The sequence below is a fragment of the Synchiropus splendidus genome, chromosome 2 (assembly GCF_027744825.2).
Source record: "Synchiropus splendidus isolate RoL2022-P1 chromosome 2, RoL_Sspl_1.0, whole genome shotgun sequence".
NCBI classification, from domain to species: domain Eukaryota; kingdom Metazoa; phylum Chordata; class Actinopteri; order Syngnathiformes; family Callionymidae; genus Synchiropus; species Synchiropus splendidus.
The window spans coordinates 23,301,152-23,315,497 of NC_071335.1; the positions used below are offsets into that span (position 1 = coordinate 23,301,152).

General features: G+C 44.6%; 2 protein-coding genes across 11 annotated transcripts in view; one reads left to right on the top strand and one right to left on the bottom strand.

The window, feature by feature from the left end:
• The first annotated feature begins 620 nt into the window (after positions 1-620).
• On the top strand, positions 621-7,649 carry il15 (interleukin 15). Of its 2 annotated transcripts, none has more exons than XM_053856566.1 (6): positions 621-765; positions 4,881-4,948; positions 5,020-5,101; positions 5,300-5,341; positions 5,968-6,093; positions 6,353-7,649. In XM_053856566.1, exons 1-6 carry the CDS (start codon positions 715-717, stop codon positions 6,473-6,475), a joined length of 492 nt encoding a protein of 163 aa, XP_053712541.1. In that variant the 5' UTR covers positions 621-714; the 3' UTR covers positions 6,476-7,649. The 2 variants fall into 2 exon arrangements, with proteins under 2 accessions (XP_053712541.1, XP_053712542.1); XM_053856567.1 differs by having other exon boundaries at positions 6,362-7,649.
• Positions 7,650-8,818: 1,169 nt separating this feature from the next.
• The window catches only part of inpp4b (inositol polyphosphate-4-phosphatase type II B), a 134,638-nt gene continuing 129,110 nt past the window's right edge, over positions 8,819-14,346 (bottom strand). For 4 of the 9 annotated variants that reach the window (XM_053854993.1, XM_053854996.1, XM_053854997.1 and 1 more), the window contains 2 exons: positions 14,167-14,321; positions 8,819-10,409 (listed from right to left, as the gene is read on the bottom strand). In XM_053854993.1, coding sequence (XP_053710968.1) covers positions 10,235-10,409; positions 14,167-14,321 — 330 coding nt within the window. In that variant the 3' untranslated portion in view covers positions 8,819-10,234. Of the gene's footprint in view, positions 14,322-14,346 lie in introns of all 9 variants that reach the window. The other 5 variants (XM_053854994.1, XM_053854995.1, XR_008413848.1 and 2 more) reach the window with 5 other exon arrangements.

The window sequence follows — 14,346 nt, forward strand, 5'->3', positions numbered from 1 at the left end:
AAACACATCACCGGAACTTCAGTATTATAACTTTGGTCAACGAAGATTTAGATTGTGAGTGAATGAATTTAAACTAATAAAATAATGAACGAAAGACACACAGACTGATCAAACCTGAATGAAATATGTTCATGGATGCGAAAAAGGAGGATGCGCTGACTAGACATGGCAACCTCTGACCAGCCTCCATCACCATGGACGAGAACAAGTCAAGTTTCTTGACCTTTTTTTCTCTTAAAATACTCTCAGTCAGTATCTGAACGAGCTGCTTGAATGAACTTTGCCACTTCAGGATCAAGCTTAACTGCTGAAACGATCAATTGGTCGCAAAGCCTTTGCTAAGAGACTCGGTTTAGCACATATTGCATCGATGAAATGTGTGGAATCAATAATAGCGAAGGGAGATCCATGCATATTATAGGCGCATTATCTGGCGTAGCGTGTCGATTAAACATTAACTGTAATAACAACACCGTCATGACACAAGCCACGGGCTGAAAAGCTGCGTAAATCCTGGCGTTTCAAATGGACAGAGGACTGGTTTCCTGCGTGTGCGGATCCAGCACCGTGACGACCGCGGAGTGGGAGTGAACAATTTTGACTTCAGGGCGTGTGAGAAAGTCGGCTGCAAGTCCGTCACTTGGTCGTTTTTGGAGGACCCTCCGAAGCCGACGGCTCCGGCTCAGTTTAAATGGCAGACGAACAGCTGGATTCATGACGGCGCCTCGGCTGCTTCAGCCCAGTGGTACTGCACAGCAGGGAGCGGTAGGTGACGTTCACTCGCGGACGCGCTGGTTGGGGTCGTCCTCGCCATGTAGTGGGGTGGATCGTGTCCTGTCCAACTTTCACCCGTCGGGAGGTGTGTCTTTATGGGCCACCCACGTGTTCGTTATCGGTAACTGCAGCCACTTTTAAGGCAAGAAACCAAAACAAGCACGTTTTGGGTCACGGCTCGTTTCACGTCCAATGAGCGTTAACTTCCGGTCCGTTTCATCTTTCTGTCGTCCTTCACTCATTTAAGTTTCATCATAGCACAGGAAGCATAAAACTGAGATGTTCACCATCCGAAGACACACAAAATTCTTTTGTGGAATTTGTTAAAATGTGGAGCAGTGCTGGTCCTCAAATAGGCAAACTAAGCAGATGCCTGAGATCATCAGTCTTTCAGAATTATGACCACATTTGACCATAACATACACGATTTTTCATGTTTCTGTATTGGTTCTGCGAAAAAATATCACCACGTGACATTTTCTCTTCTTCTTCTTTATTATGCCACGCAATAAAGTCAAATTAAATGCCACAACCAGGTACTTTATGAAATAAATAACAGTAATTTTAAAGTGAGTGTGAGGTAATGATACTTTCATGTTGTGTCATGTCTCATAGTGGAAATAAATCAGATCCTAGAAAGGCATACACAGTGGTACCTTGGTTTTCGAACGTCCCAGAATTCGAACAAATCGGAGTTCAGACCAAAATTTCAAGGAAAATCTAGAACTCGAATGCCCCTGAAAAAAGCTGCAAAAAACATAACGTGCGCGGACCGATCAGCTGACCCACGACGCGCTTTGTTATTGTGTATAACGCAGCCTCTGTATGCAGACGTGTCCCGTTAGCTCCATTTACTGACTGTTTTTTCTTCATATTGAGGTGTAAAACCTTTCCTGTCTCCACACTGGACCGTGGTAGAGTGTCACAGGGGAGGTGCTGGAGCGCTCACTCCAGGGTTTGATGTCCTGTTGTGGGCTGGAGCTGGGACAGGGATGAGGCCAGTCTGGGACAGAGCGTGACTTGGTTTATGACTTTGTCACAGCCAAACTGCACAGAAGCGCACATTCAGAGCTGGACACGCACCGGGCACCTCTTCCCTTCTGGAGAGACGTCACTCACTCGGCAACCCCTCCCACATGCAGCGGCCACACACATAGAGGAACAGCCACCTGCAGCAGACACTCTACATTCACTCCTACAAAAGACTATTTTAAGGCTTGGAACGCATCATTGCTTTTTCCATTCATTGTAATGGGAAAAATCCATTCAGATTTCGAGCAAATCTCTTCTCGAACAGCCGTCTGGAACGGATTGTGGTCGAGAACCGAGGTACCACTGTATTTTATACACTGTGAAAAGTGTCATTTTTTCTGTAAAAAACAAAAAACAAAAAAAAAAACGTGCACAAAACAACATGTGCAGTAATCCGTTCATTTATTTTGTGTGTTCCAGCCTTGATGCTTATTTTCCGCTTGAGGTTGAGGTCTGTGGCGGCCGCCTCCTCCGTCTCAGCGTCTGCTTCTCCGTGACCATTAGCAGTAGCCGAGCAGAGACAGAGAAATATGGCTCCACACTGAATAAGAGACACAGAACTGACGGCACCGAGATGCGTTCAGGATAAATAATAAATCATGTCCCGTACTTTCTTCATCGTACCCAGCCCATCTAAGTACTGTACGTAGATGAATGGGACAATCAAGAGCTGCGTTCTTGTGTTGTAGCTGTGTAAAACCTGTTTTGAGTCACTATTTTTCCAAGGCATTGGCCAAATAACTGAGCGATTGGCTGCAGAAGGATTTATGTTTTGACAGAGAAGAAGTGGAGGAGTGCAGCTCACGAAATTCTCATTTGTTGCATCAGTGAAACAGATTAAATATCAAGCGTTTCCTAAAGTAGCTCCATACGTGTTGAGGGTCCATTAATCTTGTCACTGAGTGTGAAGCCAATGTTTTTTGTTTTTTAAATATTAAAAATTGTTTTTGAAATAATGCAACATGTGTTAGCTTCCACATTAGCATGGAAAGTTTATTTCCGAGTTGCTCATATGCCACGTGTGTGGAGCCATGTCTCCGCCCAGTTTTGGAATCTTGGTGAATGCTTGGTGAATTAATGCAGTAATACACAACTGCTGGAACAGAGCGTCATTGTTCGCCAGCTGGAAATGCACTGCCGTTGAATGATTAATCCGACTGGCCAGAGGTATAAAATGCATCGGTCAGATTCCAAAGGTTGAAGAGGAAGTCTTTCCCATGGATCCTAAATTGACGGTGAGAATCATGGCGAACATTGTACTCTTGTGCCACACAGCCCCGTATGAACTGAGCACAGAGAAATAGGAAGCAAAAAAGAGGAATTCAGCGATTGCTAGTAGAAAGGAGGGGCTGTTGTGGTTACACCACTTCTGACACGATTTGGAATCGCAAGGGTAGAATACAAGTCCTGACCCGGTCTGTCGGGAAAAAAAAAGGAGGGTGCACACCTCCAAATCGAGTCATGCTTATTTTGGTCCTAGGAAGTTGTTAGTGACTCACCCACTGGCTCCACCCTTGTGTGATGCGATAGCGTGTCGATATGAAGGAATGGAAGGTGGAAATGATGGTGGTGAACAAGTCAGCTAGGTCGAACCTCAACTGGCCACATTTTGTTGGCTTAACTTGGGAACAGGAAGCTGCTCACAGTTCCCATCTGTCCAGATTCCTAAGCGTGTGTCAAAAAAGCATCAGGCCAAAAACAATAACCACTTAATAGGCAGCAGGGTAACGACCGCAAACAGCTCTAGTAAAGAACTTGGCCGTCGTGACCCGGGTTGCCTTGGCATGAGTCCATATATTCCCTCGGCAGGAGCACACCCTCACTTTCCGTGTCAGTTCTATACGGGCCGCTTCTTCAGCAGGTCAAACGGGACTCAACTGTGTCGTTCAAAGGACGGCGACAACCCGCCAATGATGCATTTTAGTCATCTTATTTGAGGTTAGGTCGCAGGGCCACTCGCTGACCTAAAGAGGGCCTGACTTCCCTTTGCCCGGGAAGTGTTCTCAGGTGAGATGTGGTCTCAGGGTCTTTCACCTCTTCGGACATTCCCGGGAAACACCTCTCTAGATGACCATACAAGAGGCTGGAACCCACTAAGCTGGCTTCTCTCACTGCGGAGGACCTTCTCCCAGAGGGATTCATGTCCCCGGAGTCCACCCGCCTAAGTACTGGACCTTAAAGCCTTACACCACAGGTGAACCATCGGAGCGTAGATAGACTGGAAAATGAAGAGCTGTGTTCATTTGTTTTAGCTCCCTCTTCAAAACTTGTTTTGAGTCACTATTTTTCCAGGGCACTGGCCAAATAACTGAGTGATTGGCAAGCAAACAACTGCAGGAGGCGCCAGTGAGCTCACATGCGTCTCAGTTACCTGCCGTCATCAATGAGTCACAGTGTTTCCATCCCTGGGGGCCACTAGACATTCTTCAACCAGAGCGGATGTGTAGCCTCTGCCTTCAGTCCCAGTGTCTTCTACCAGTTGGTCGACTCCTGACAACGGACCAAGTAGCTCAAACAGGGCTTTTAGCCCGTCACTCTGGCATATACGATATCTTTTTTTAATCTTTCACTGAGCTACAGGAAATAGAAATAAAGGATTACAAGGCGACTTCTACCACGTGTAGCATTTATTTCCACAAAATACGATGTTTGTCATCGAAACCTTTGCAAAGTTAATGTCCGTTCTTCTCCACAGTCTGTGGAACAACGCGTCGTGATTTGGTGACATGTACGGAGCTTTGTTTTTCTTTATTATCACACAAGAAATCACAACAGTCTCCACAGTAGAGAATGTCAGTCAATCACAACGTGTTGTTCCGCAGACTGCAGAGAAGAAGGGACATAAACTTCGCAAACGATTCGATGACATGATGGAATGGGAACCAACAGACAGTGCAGTCTTTCAAAGTGACCGTGCTGCTTTCCACCACTTCTCTGTGGTATTACCCGACAACTGGAATGCCAACACAGTCGCGCACCGACAGGAAAGCCGCGAACAGCCTGAGCCATGTTTTTTCCTGCGCTAAAATCACACAGCTACCGGACCATAAACACCTCTCACCCCTTGTTTGCAGACCGCCGCCTGGTTCCACCTGACCTGCAAGGTTTGCCATAAAGTTTGGCTGGGAGTGTTGGTTCTCAGGTACGTGGGTGTCAGTCATTCACTATGGTCTGGATGAACCTATTAAGAATTTTTGTGCTTTTCCACAAAAGCTTTCTGAGCGGCACCACGTCCGCCACTTCGGACTACGAAGACGTATTGCGATGCCTGGAGAAGCTGACGGACTCCTTTCAGGTGAGACAAGGTACCCAACCAGACAATTGCTGAAAAACAATGACCTCACAATGAGCTCACGCGAACGCACACCGCCACCGCTATTCTTCAGTTGTAAACTTACGTGGATTCCATTCTTTGGTTTCTGTGAAAGGTGAAGGGGTGAATTTCACTTCCACTTGACTATTCTACTCATTTTTTGAAATGTACTCTTGCCAGGATTCAACAGCAATGTTGTACGCACCGTCAGTAAACACTGAGGTAAGTACCTTGTTTGTTTCTACTTCATTTCAATTTATTTGGTGAAAGTGCGTCACAAATTTTCCAACCCGCATCTTAAAAGGCAACATTCCTCAAAAAGCTTGTCAGCAAACAAAACCAGGATTTTAAGTTTCAGCATCACTTTCAACATAATCTATGAAATGTTTACACACATAGACTGACACCGAATTACAGCCCTTGCTTTCACCCCACCACTGCACTGTGTCGAATTCTTAGACAAGTCACATCCGACTTACGACCTGCTCGACCTACGTCCACCCGTACTTACGACCACGGCCAGCAGATGCTTATTTTTTTATTTAACGTCTGGCACCGCAGCACGTAGCAGCCCGGCATCATAGTTACGGCAGCACAGTATCCCAGCATCTCACACTCACACAGCCATCTACCACTACAGTAGTACCTGTAACCTTCGCGTCGGCCATTTTGAATGGCATATGACTTACGTCCAATCTGACTTACGACTGGTTGGTTGGAACCGATCCCGGTCGTAAGTCGGATGTTACTTGTATTATAAATGTGTTTTACAACTGCCATGGCAGTCACCTTTTATCAGGAGATCTTCCACTGTGCATTGAGCAGGAATGTTTCCGTGCCTCCTGCAGGACAAATGTGAAGAGATGTCTCTCAAGTGTTACCTCACGGAGCTGATGATGGTGATCGGAGAACAGGAAATAAATAACTTATACACTAGATGCATCGACGATTTTAATGCCGGGCTTCTGGAATCTGTGAGTCTTTTCCCTTCATCCTGCTCCCGTCTTGTGCGAGTGACTCCTGCTGACTCATCAGAAAATCACGCTGCTAAAACGGAACCTTGACTGCTTTCGTTTTCCATAAGGCTAGTTGACTTTACTTGCCGTAGAATGTTTGTGAAAGATATTTTGGCCCGTTTTAAAATGAAATGAAACCATTTCCCTTATTAATTTTTTTATTAAATTATTATGGGATGACGATGATGGTTAAGATAGTTATCTATATTTCTCTCAGCAATCGCAGGACCGTTGTCTCCAGTGCGAAGTGCACCCGCAGCAGGACATCACCACATTTCTGAAACAACTTAGAGAACTGTTGGAGCGGCTCCTGATTAAAAAGGCCCCTGATCCGAAATGATTCCATGTAAATTGTGTGTATATAAATATATATATATATCTGCTGTAAATGTGAAGGTGCATGTGCTGAACATTCTGGCCAGTACGAGTCTCAAACAACCGTGTAAATTCCACTGGATGAAGTTTGACCCTTATAAGCTACGGTAATCGAGTTTTGCTGATGGAATATTCTGACTATCCTGGTTGTCCTCCAGTGTTTTTCAACCGGCGTGAGCCGCGAGAAATCGTCGGTTTCACCTCATCTGTCCGGACACAGAGGTGGGCGATATGCTGACTTTAAATCATTAGCGCGTGTTGACAAGCGACCAACGTGAGGAGACGACGTGGATTCTTTCCATACACTGTAGATCTGAGCTGATGTGTCGAAGAACCTGGTCAAATGTGCAGCTTCGAGTTGTTTTCAAACCTGACGTGCCTCTAACTCCACCACACACCGTCACCACGGGATGATGGAGTTTACCTGGTCAGTCCTGCGACGCCTAAGACTCTCTGCCCCGCAGAGCTAACAAAGCTAGCGTGACGTCTCACCTCAAAACTTTATTGACAATCGCCGTGCATCCAATTTGCTTTGTGGTTTAAAAGTTTCCTAAAAAGTAACTGCAGAACCAAATAAATGTGCTGAATAAATAAATAAATGTGAGGAGAGAAAGAATTATCACTGTTATGGAATAAGCTGACGCAAAGTAATGATAATAATGTGAAAGAGATTCAGTTATTTAAAAGAATGAAATTTAAACAAATACTTTTTTTATGCAGTTTGTTTCTGCAAATAACAGGGCAAAATAGCTGAGTGTCCATAGCTACAATCGCAAATTAAAGGGTATTTTCTACAGGATTTTTCTACTTTGGTGGTGTGCCGTGGCTTAGAAAAGGTGGAGAAAAAAACTGGTCTCTTCATATGTGCCTTGTTTTTGTTTGTTTGTTTTATTGAAGGCAATATAGATAAAAGTGGACATATTTTATAACTGCGTGACAAACGATGAAGCTGTAGGAACGTGCATGTAAGCTGTGAGTAAGAAGAGAACTTTGGAACCAGGAAAATAAACCCACCCACAAAAGTAACAAATCACTTTGTTTTCCTTTTTTTTGGAACTGGAAGAGTGCACTGTTTCTATAAGTTTCACCTGAATGACTGTTAAGATGACAAGTGCTGTAAGTTAAATTAAACACCATGTTTTGTGTGGATTTATTTATTTTTCAGTAGATAGAAATGTTTCCTCAAATCCTCTGGTTGAGGTAGATCAGTGCCGAGTTGACACGCGGAAACTCTCGCAGAACGTTCCCATTCTGGACTCGGATGTTTGGAGCTGCAGCGTGAAGAAGCACAGCGTCCGACAAAACCTTTCCGTCTCTGGGCCTAAAGTGGCAAGTAACTCACCTCCTGCCAAACCTGGTCATAGAAAATTGGTTGCGTTCCTCTCTGGCAAAACATTTTGCATTGAAAGCAACTCCATAGCCTCGCAAATAAGGGACACCTGAAAACAAGATAAAAACACCCAAACACCATGCAGCAAGATCATTTCACTTGTGACTTAAGATCGGCATACCTATGAGATGGATCCACGGGGGGCGTAAAATGAGCAATGAATATTTGGGTTTTAAGTAGTAACAATTTAATTTAATTTAATGTAAGCGTTTGCTCTCCAGACAACAGGGAACCTTTGTCAGCGCAGGAGTTCCTGCTCCACTGATCCCACTGATGCACAAGACACGTGGCAGCTGGGATGAGAACAACAACAACAAACATGGAGGAATCCCTGAACAAAAGCAAACAAAAGCTTCTGTTTGCTTCATTTGATTCAGTCAGATACCAAATTCATTCAAATTGAAAAATGTGGCTTCTTGTGGCAAATATTTTTATACCATTAAACTACGATTAATTGAGATTAATTCATCACAAATTCTAGAATTAAGTTAATCGAATCCCATCCCTAGTTTTAAGTCGACGTGACCTAAAATGTAACTTGTGACAATCCAAAACTGCGTATAATATTCTGAATTTAAGCAGAAAATATCTGTTTTTTTTAAGATGGTTTCGCTAAGATTGTAGCCTCCAACAGCCAACAATTGGTAAAATAAAGTAGTAAATAAGAGTTGTGATATGGCTGAGTCTCATGCCTGAAATAAGAGCAATAATTAAAACTCCATCTAAAAACCAGACGTATTTTGGTGAGATGTGAAGTCATACTTGAACAGTTATTTTCCTTATTTGAAGATGTTCTGCCTGCAGTGGATAGGAAAGACAAGGATATACTTGCTTTAAGTTTTAGTTTTTTCATCTAGTGGAGAGCCACACAACTAGGAGAGATCCTTGCTAGGTGGTAGAAGACAAGTCCAGACAACCTTCAGAGAAGATGTCAACTTTATTGTGAAATGTACCGTGAGATATAAAAATACTCTTGCCCAGCAGAAGTGTCGAAAAAAAAAAAATAGAGCATGATATACAAATGATGTGTTTCCGTCATGAGTTCAGTCCTGTCCTGAGAAAGAAGTGTTTTTTTTGTTTTTTTTTGTTTTCGACTTCCAAGCCCAGACATGATCCTGCCGAGCCCTCACGAGTCCACTTTGCCGTACGTCCCTTCGGGAGGTCGGTAGCACTTGGGGAACGCCATCAGCTGCAACATGTTGAAGGCGTACTTCCGGCACCTAATGTTCTTTTCAACGTTCTCTATCCGACATCCGTCTCTGAGCGTCACGGAGGGAGGGATGAGTGCGAGAAAGAAAAGAAACAAGACATTAAAGGAGGAAGGAGCAGCTTCCTTCCTGCTAGTGTGGCCTTCGTGAGCACCAAAAGATTTTAGCGTTGAAGTCTGTCGCAGTTCGGAAGCGACTGGCTAAAGTCAAGACTGAGGCTGGAAGAAAGACAGGTCAGTTCTGTCGAACTAAGAAGCCACAGATCTACAGTAACTGGATTTTTACTTTCATGTTGTTTAAGCAAAAAACTTAAGGGATGTGGTGGGAATGAAACATGGATTTTACAAGGCAGTTTAGTGAGACATACAGTCGCCGCTGTAACACGACAAAGTAGAAGAATGGAAAAATGTAGGTGAAAAAAAAGAGACAGCATCACACGAAAAATAGAAAAATAAAATAGTGGAAATATGAAATTATGCTATATTATTAGAACAAAATTAAAAAATGACATCTGGACTATTGTGTCATGTAGTTTTTCTTTTGATAAAATAAATGTAAAAAAATGTTGACTATATCTGCCTAATAAATAAAAACAGAAGACATAATAATCACCAATATTAATATCAGAATAAAAATATATTATATAATAATCTATGCATCAGGTTCAGGAGGACAAAATATTTATTATTTTCATTTTTATTGTTATTTTTAGATAACACTAAAAGTACAATGACATTGTCCTCCGGTGTATATAATAATATTTTCTATGAAAAGTGAACGGCAGCTGGTTAAAATGGGTTACATTTCTGCCATTTTTTTTTTTAACGCCTTAACGTGTATTTCTTGTGATAGCCAGCAAAATAACATGAAACTTTCAAGAATGTTTGTTCTTGTTCTTGTGTGAAGAGTGTTGTGCAAGTGACACCTGCTGTCGCACTGCTATGAACAATAGTGCAGAAAAGGTATTGACACAAGTTGCTGTTGTAGCGCCAGAACAGTGGGTAAAAACGTTTGTAAGTGAGCGGCTCAGTGGAGGTCTGCGCTCTCCGAGCGCTTTTCTCACGGACTTTGAGTGAAATGTAAGACTAAGCAGAGCAGAGAGTGACAAACAGTGCGCGTCAGTCATTTATTGATATTTAGCGAGCAGAAAAACAAGACTTAAAATGAGCCAGACAACCAGTAGGTGGGAGCTGACGAGCAGCAGGGCAATGGGGTAAAAGTGGCGAGATGCTGGTTTGTTCTCCGTCGCCTCCGCAGCCTCGGGGTCCTCCCACTGCCCAAAGTCTCCCCCAGTTGGCTGACTGCCCGACGGGTGAGGAAGAAAACACGAGACAGAAAGAACAGTGCGAGAAAAGAAGGGAGAGCTGTTAGTAAGAGACAGAAGACGTGGGAAACATCACAGTGACGTGTGGCGCCGGGGGCCGTGCGGAGGCGACTGTCAAACGCTGCCTGATGGCTAGTTCAGACGACAATATTTACCTGGTTGCTAGTTGCAAATGAGAACACACAACCTGTTCCACTGGAAATGCGGCGCACATTCCAGCAACTCCCAAACATCAGTCAAAAACACTTCAGCTGCAGAACCAACAACCGAGGCTTTGTGAGCAGCTCCACAGACGGTTGTGGTTCTTTTCTAACGTCCTGTGTTCGGATATTTGTCCACCAAGTCTCATCCTCCCGAGGGCTGTTTTGCTCAGGCCGACATGACCTGCCAAGCCGCGCCACTAGAATGAATTTCCGTCCGAGTAAACAGCTGCCTTCAAACTGAAAGTGAAAGCAAAGCCTCCACTTGGTACGCAATGTTTCCACCGGCTGCTCCAAAAAAGCAGCGGCGTATTAAATGTAGACTTCGTCTTAGCCGGAACACAATTCCAGGAGTGAATACCTGGATGGGAGGCCCATTTGTTTCCAGGAAATGTGTGGCCTATTTTTGTTTTTGTTGTCCATGGAGATGACAAAGTGGATTTGGTGCTGCTGCAGAACAAAACATTTCCTCTGTGTCGCTCCTCTTATCGGCTGCTGCAGCTGCATTTTTCACAGGAAACTCCTTCTTATAAAGTTGGGGTGAACTTTTTTGACCCCACAAACCGACAGCCCTCTCTGCTCGATTGCGACGCTGAGCGTTGGCAGCCAGACAATCATTCCAGCTGAAGCTGAAGCCAGACGCGGAGAGTGATCCTGCCCTCCCTGGGTGGAGTGTGGCGTTTCATGGAGGCTTATGCTGGTGGGAGGAGTGATAAAGGAGGGATAAATCTCTCAACTCTTCACCTCACTCACACCAAGGTTGCCAGATCTGACAGCCCAAACCTCCCAACTGGACGGAAGACACACAACATTGTTCAAAGCAGGGCATTTTCTCACCATATTCCTTCATGGATTGACCAATTCATGAAATGTTCCGACTCAAAAATGAAACGTCTTGTCACCTGTGGAATGTACAAGGACAAAGGCACCTACCAATCATCTTAACCAAGTAGTTTGAAATGACTGGACGGTGACGTGTCCATGCTGCTGTGCCTTTCTGGAGGCGATGGCACATTTTCAGGGACAATCGCAACATCGTCTTGGGTGCCAAGAAAACAGTTGCTCAAATGTTATCGGCCCATCCAAAGTTATTTCCAACCCCGGCCCCCCGCATTGGCAGGGACAGCGAGTGACCGCACTCTCGACTTGGACAGGGTGTCGGGCCCCACCCCAGATCCATGACACAGAGTTTGACTGTCGGCTTCTCAGCCCTTCCGTGCTCCAGACAGATCAACGCCGAGAGTCTTGTTTTCAACACCGTGGCCTTGACTGTGTTTCAAACAACTTGAAAAGCTCTAGGCGGATTTGAATGCAATTTTCTGGAAATAGGTGATATGAACAAATGATGATTTTTCAAATTTGGGAGTGGTTCGAATCACCGTCTGGATTTTTAAAGGATTCCTTTTCCTTCAAAAGATACTGTGTCATTGCAAGACTGTGTTGGACTGAAGCTGCTTGGTGGAGGTCGGCGCTTTCTGAGTGCTTTTCTTGTTTCAAATGTCACTGAGTGTAGTGAATCGAGTAATGATCGTGAGCAAGCAGGACGCCGCGCGTCATATTCCCACTCTCCAGAGTCGTATGAAAACTGTCCAGAGTCTCAGAGCCGGTCGAGTTTTCCGGGCAAGAACATTTATCTGTCAGATAAACCTCACCCAGTCTTCATCTGGGAAATGCATCCTTTATTTCCTGCTGGGCTTGCCACATCAAGTCGACCTCTCCCTCTCCTCATCTTATCGCGATCATCTGCCCACATCACACCCCAGTTTGTCCACCCAAACTCCAGGGTGGTAAGATAGTGAGTAGCCTGCTCCATAGCTGACACTCTTCAGACGACCCTGACTGATCTCAGCCTTTAACTTTGATCTTTCATTCCCTTCACAGAAGAGCAAAAGTCACACACAGCACAACTAGTCAGCAGACTGGCAAGCAGACATGTACATGCATGACTGATGGAAGCATCAAGGAATGCAGAATGATATGTTTATACTGGCACATTCACTGGCGACAAATTGTGAGCAGGTCATCAGTTCAACTGTTGACTCAAGTGGCAACAAGGTTGTTTTCATAACGGCATTCAGAGGCTGGATGTTTACCGGAATTATTTTTTGGGGTGTGGGGGAGGGATAATACATCATCATCGACGGGGTCAGCTGGCTACAGTCAGATAAACAATGTGTCTGAGCAGCAGCCCAGTGAGATCAAGGGTCAAACCAGAACCAATCGTGGAGGTTTACAAAAACACAGCGACGAAAACTAATGCGATATGTGAAAAGTTTGTAAATCGGAATGGCTTTTCTTTTAAAAATACAAATTAGAAAAAAGGTATATATATATGTATATATATATATATAGAGAGAGAGAGAGAGAGAGAGAGTGGTACCTGGGTTCTCAACCACAATCCGTTCCAGACGGCCGTTCAAGAAGCGATTTGTTAGAAATCTGAATGGATTTTTCCCATTACAATGAATGGAAAAAGCAATAATGCGTTCCAAGCCTTAAAATCGGCTTTTGTAGGAGTGAATGTAGAGGGTCTGCTGCAGGTGCGCTGTTCCTCTATGTGTGTGGCCGCTGCATGTGGGAGGGGTTGCCGAGTGAGTGACGTCTCTCCAGAAGGGAAGAGGTGCCCGGTGCGTGTCCAGCTCTGAATGTGCGCTTCTGTGCAGTTTGGCTGTGACAAAGTCATAAACCAAGTCACGCTCTGTCCCAGACTCGCCTCATCCCTGTCCCAGCTCCAGCCCACAACAGGACATCAAACCCTGGAGTGAGCGCTCCAGCACCTCCCCTGTGACACTCTACCACGGTCCAGTGTGGAGACAGGAAAGGTTTTACACCTCAATATGAAGAAAAAACAGCCAGTAAATGGAGCTAACGGGACACGTCTGCATACAGAGGCTGCGTTATATACAATAACAAAGCGCCTCGTGGGTCAGCTGATCGGTCCGTGCACGTTATGTTTTTTCTGGCTTTTTTTGGAGGCATTTCGTTCGAAATCAGAAGCAAAAAAAAATCTAGAAATTTTTGTTCAAACTCCGATTTGTTCGAATTCCAGGATGTTTGAAAACCGAGGTACCACTGTGTGTGTATATATATATATATATATATATATATATATATAAATTGCAAAAACAAAGTAATTTATGACACAGTGTGGGTAATATTTGTCATGTATTTTTACTGAATAAAAAGGCAGATGCTTCATATGTTTAGTAGTAGCGCTAGAGATCGACTCTTCACTGTGGATTATGTAACCCAGCTGACTCCGCCAGCAACGGCGATAAGATCAGCTCAGATGCTTCATGTGATGAACTGCGGTCAGTGAAAGCAGCCGTGAGTGTGAGGTGTAAACACGCAAGTTGCTTCCGTCTGCAGATAACCCATCACCCTTTCTGGAACCAAAGACCGTATAGTTCAAAGCAACCCAGCAGTCTAGGCTGTGCCACTGTGAGAAAACATTCCAGGACTGATGCCCGAGAAGCTGGGAGCAGAGGCGTGGATCTGAAGTGAGGCGGACCATGCTGTGGCCGGGGGACTCACCTCCTCATACAGTCCAGAGCTCGGATGTAGAAATCCTTGTTGAGCTGGTGTTCGTCCCGCAGCAGCGAGCACTGCTCCAGGGTGACAGACATGGACGTTCGGTCTTTGGCACTTTTACAGCTGGTGAATCTGATGCCATTCAACCTCCTGCAGATCTGAACGTTTGACACATTGGAACAG

Bases quoted from the DNA above. Each gene is read 5' to 3' on its own strand.
- il15 (XM_053856566.1), top strand. From the start codon at position 715: ATGACGGCGCCTCGGCTGCTTCAGCCCAGTGGTACTGCACAGCAGGGA. The intron at 5,102-5,299 runs GTGAGACAAGGT...TACTCTTGCCAG, and splicing joins AGCTGACGGACTCCTTTCAG to GATTCAACAGCAATGTTGTA. The intron at 6,094-6,352 runs GTGAGTCTTTTC...TATTTCTCTCAG, and splicing joins ATGCCGGGCTTCTGGAATCT to CAATCGCAGGACCGTTGTCT.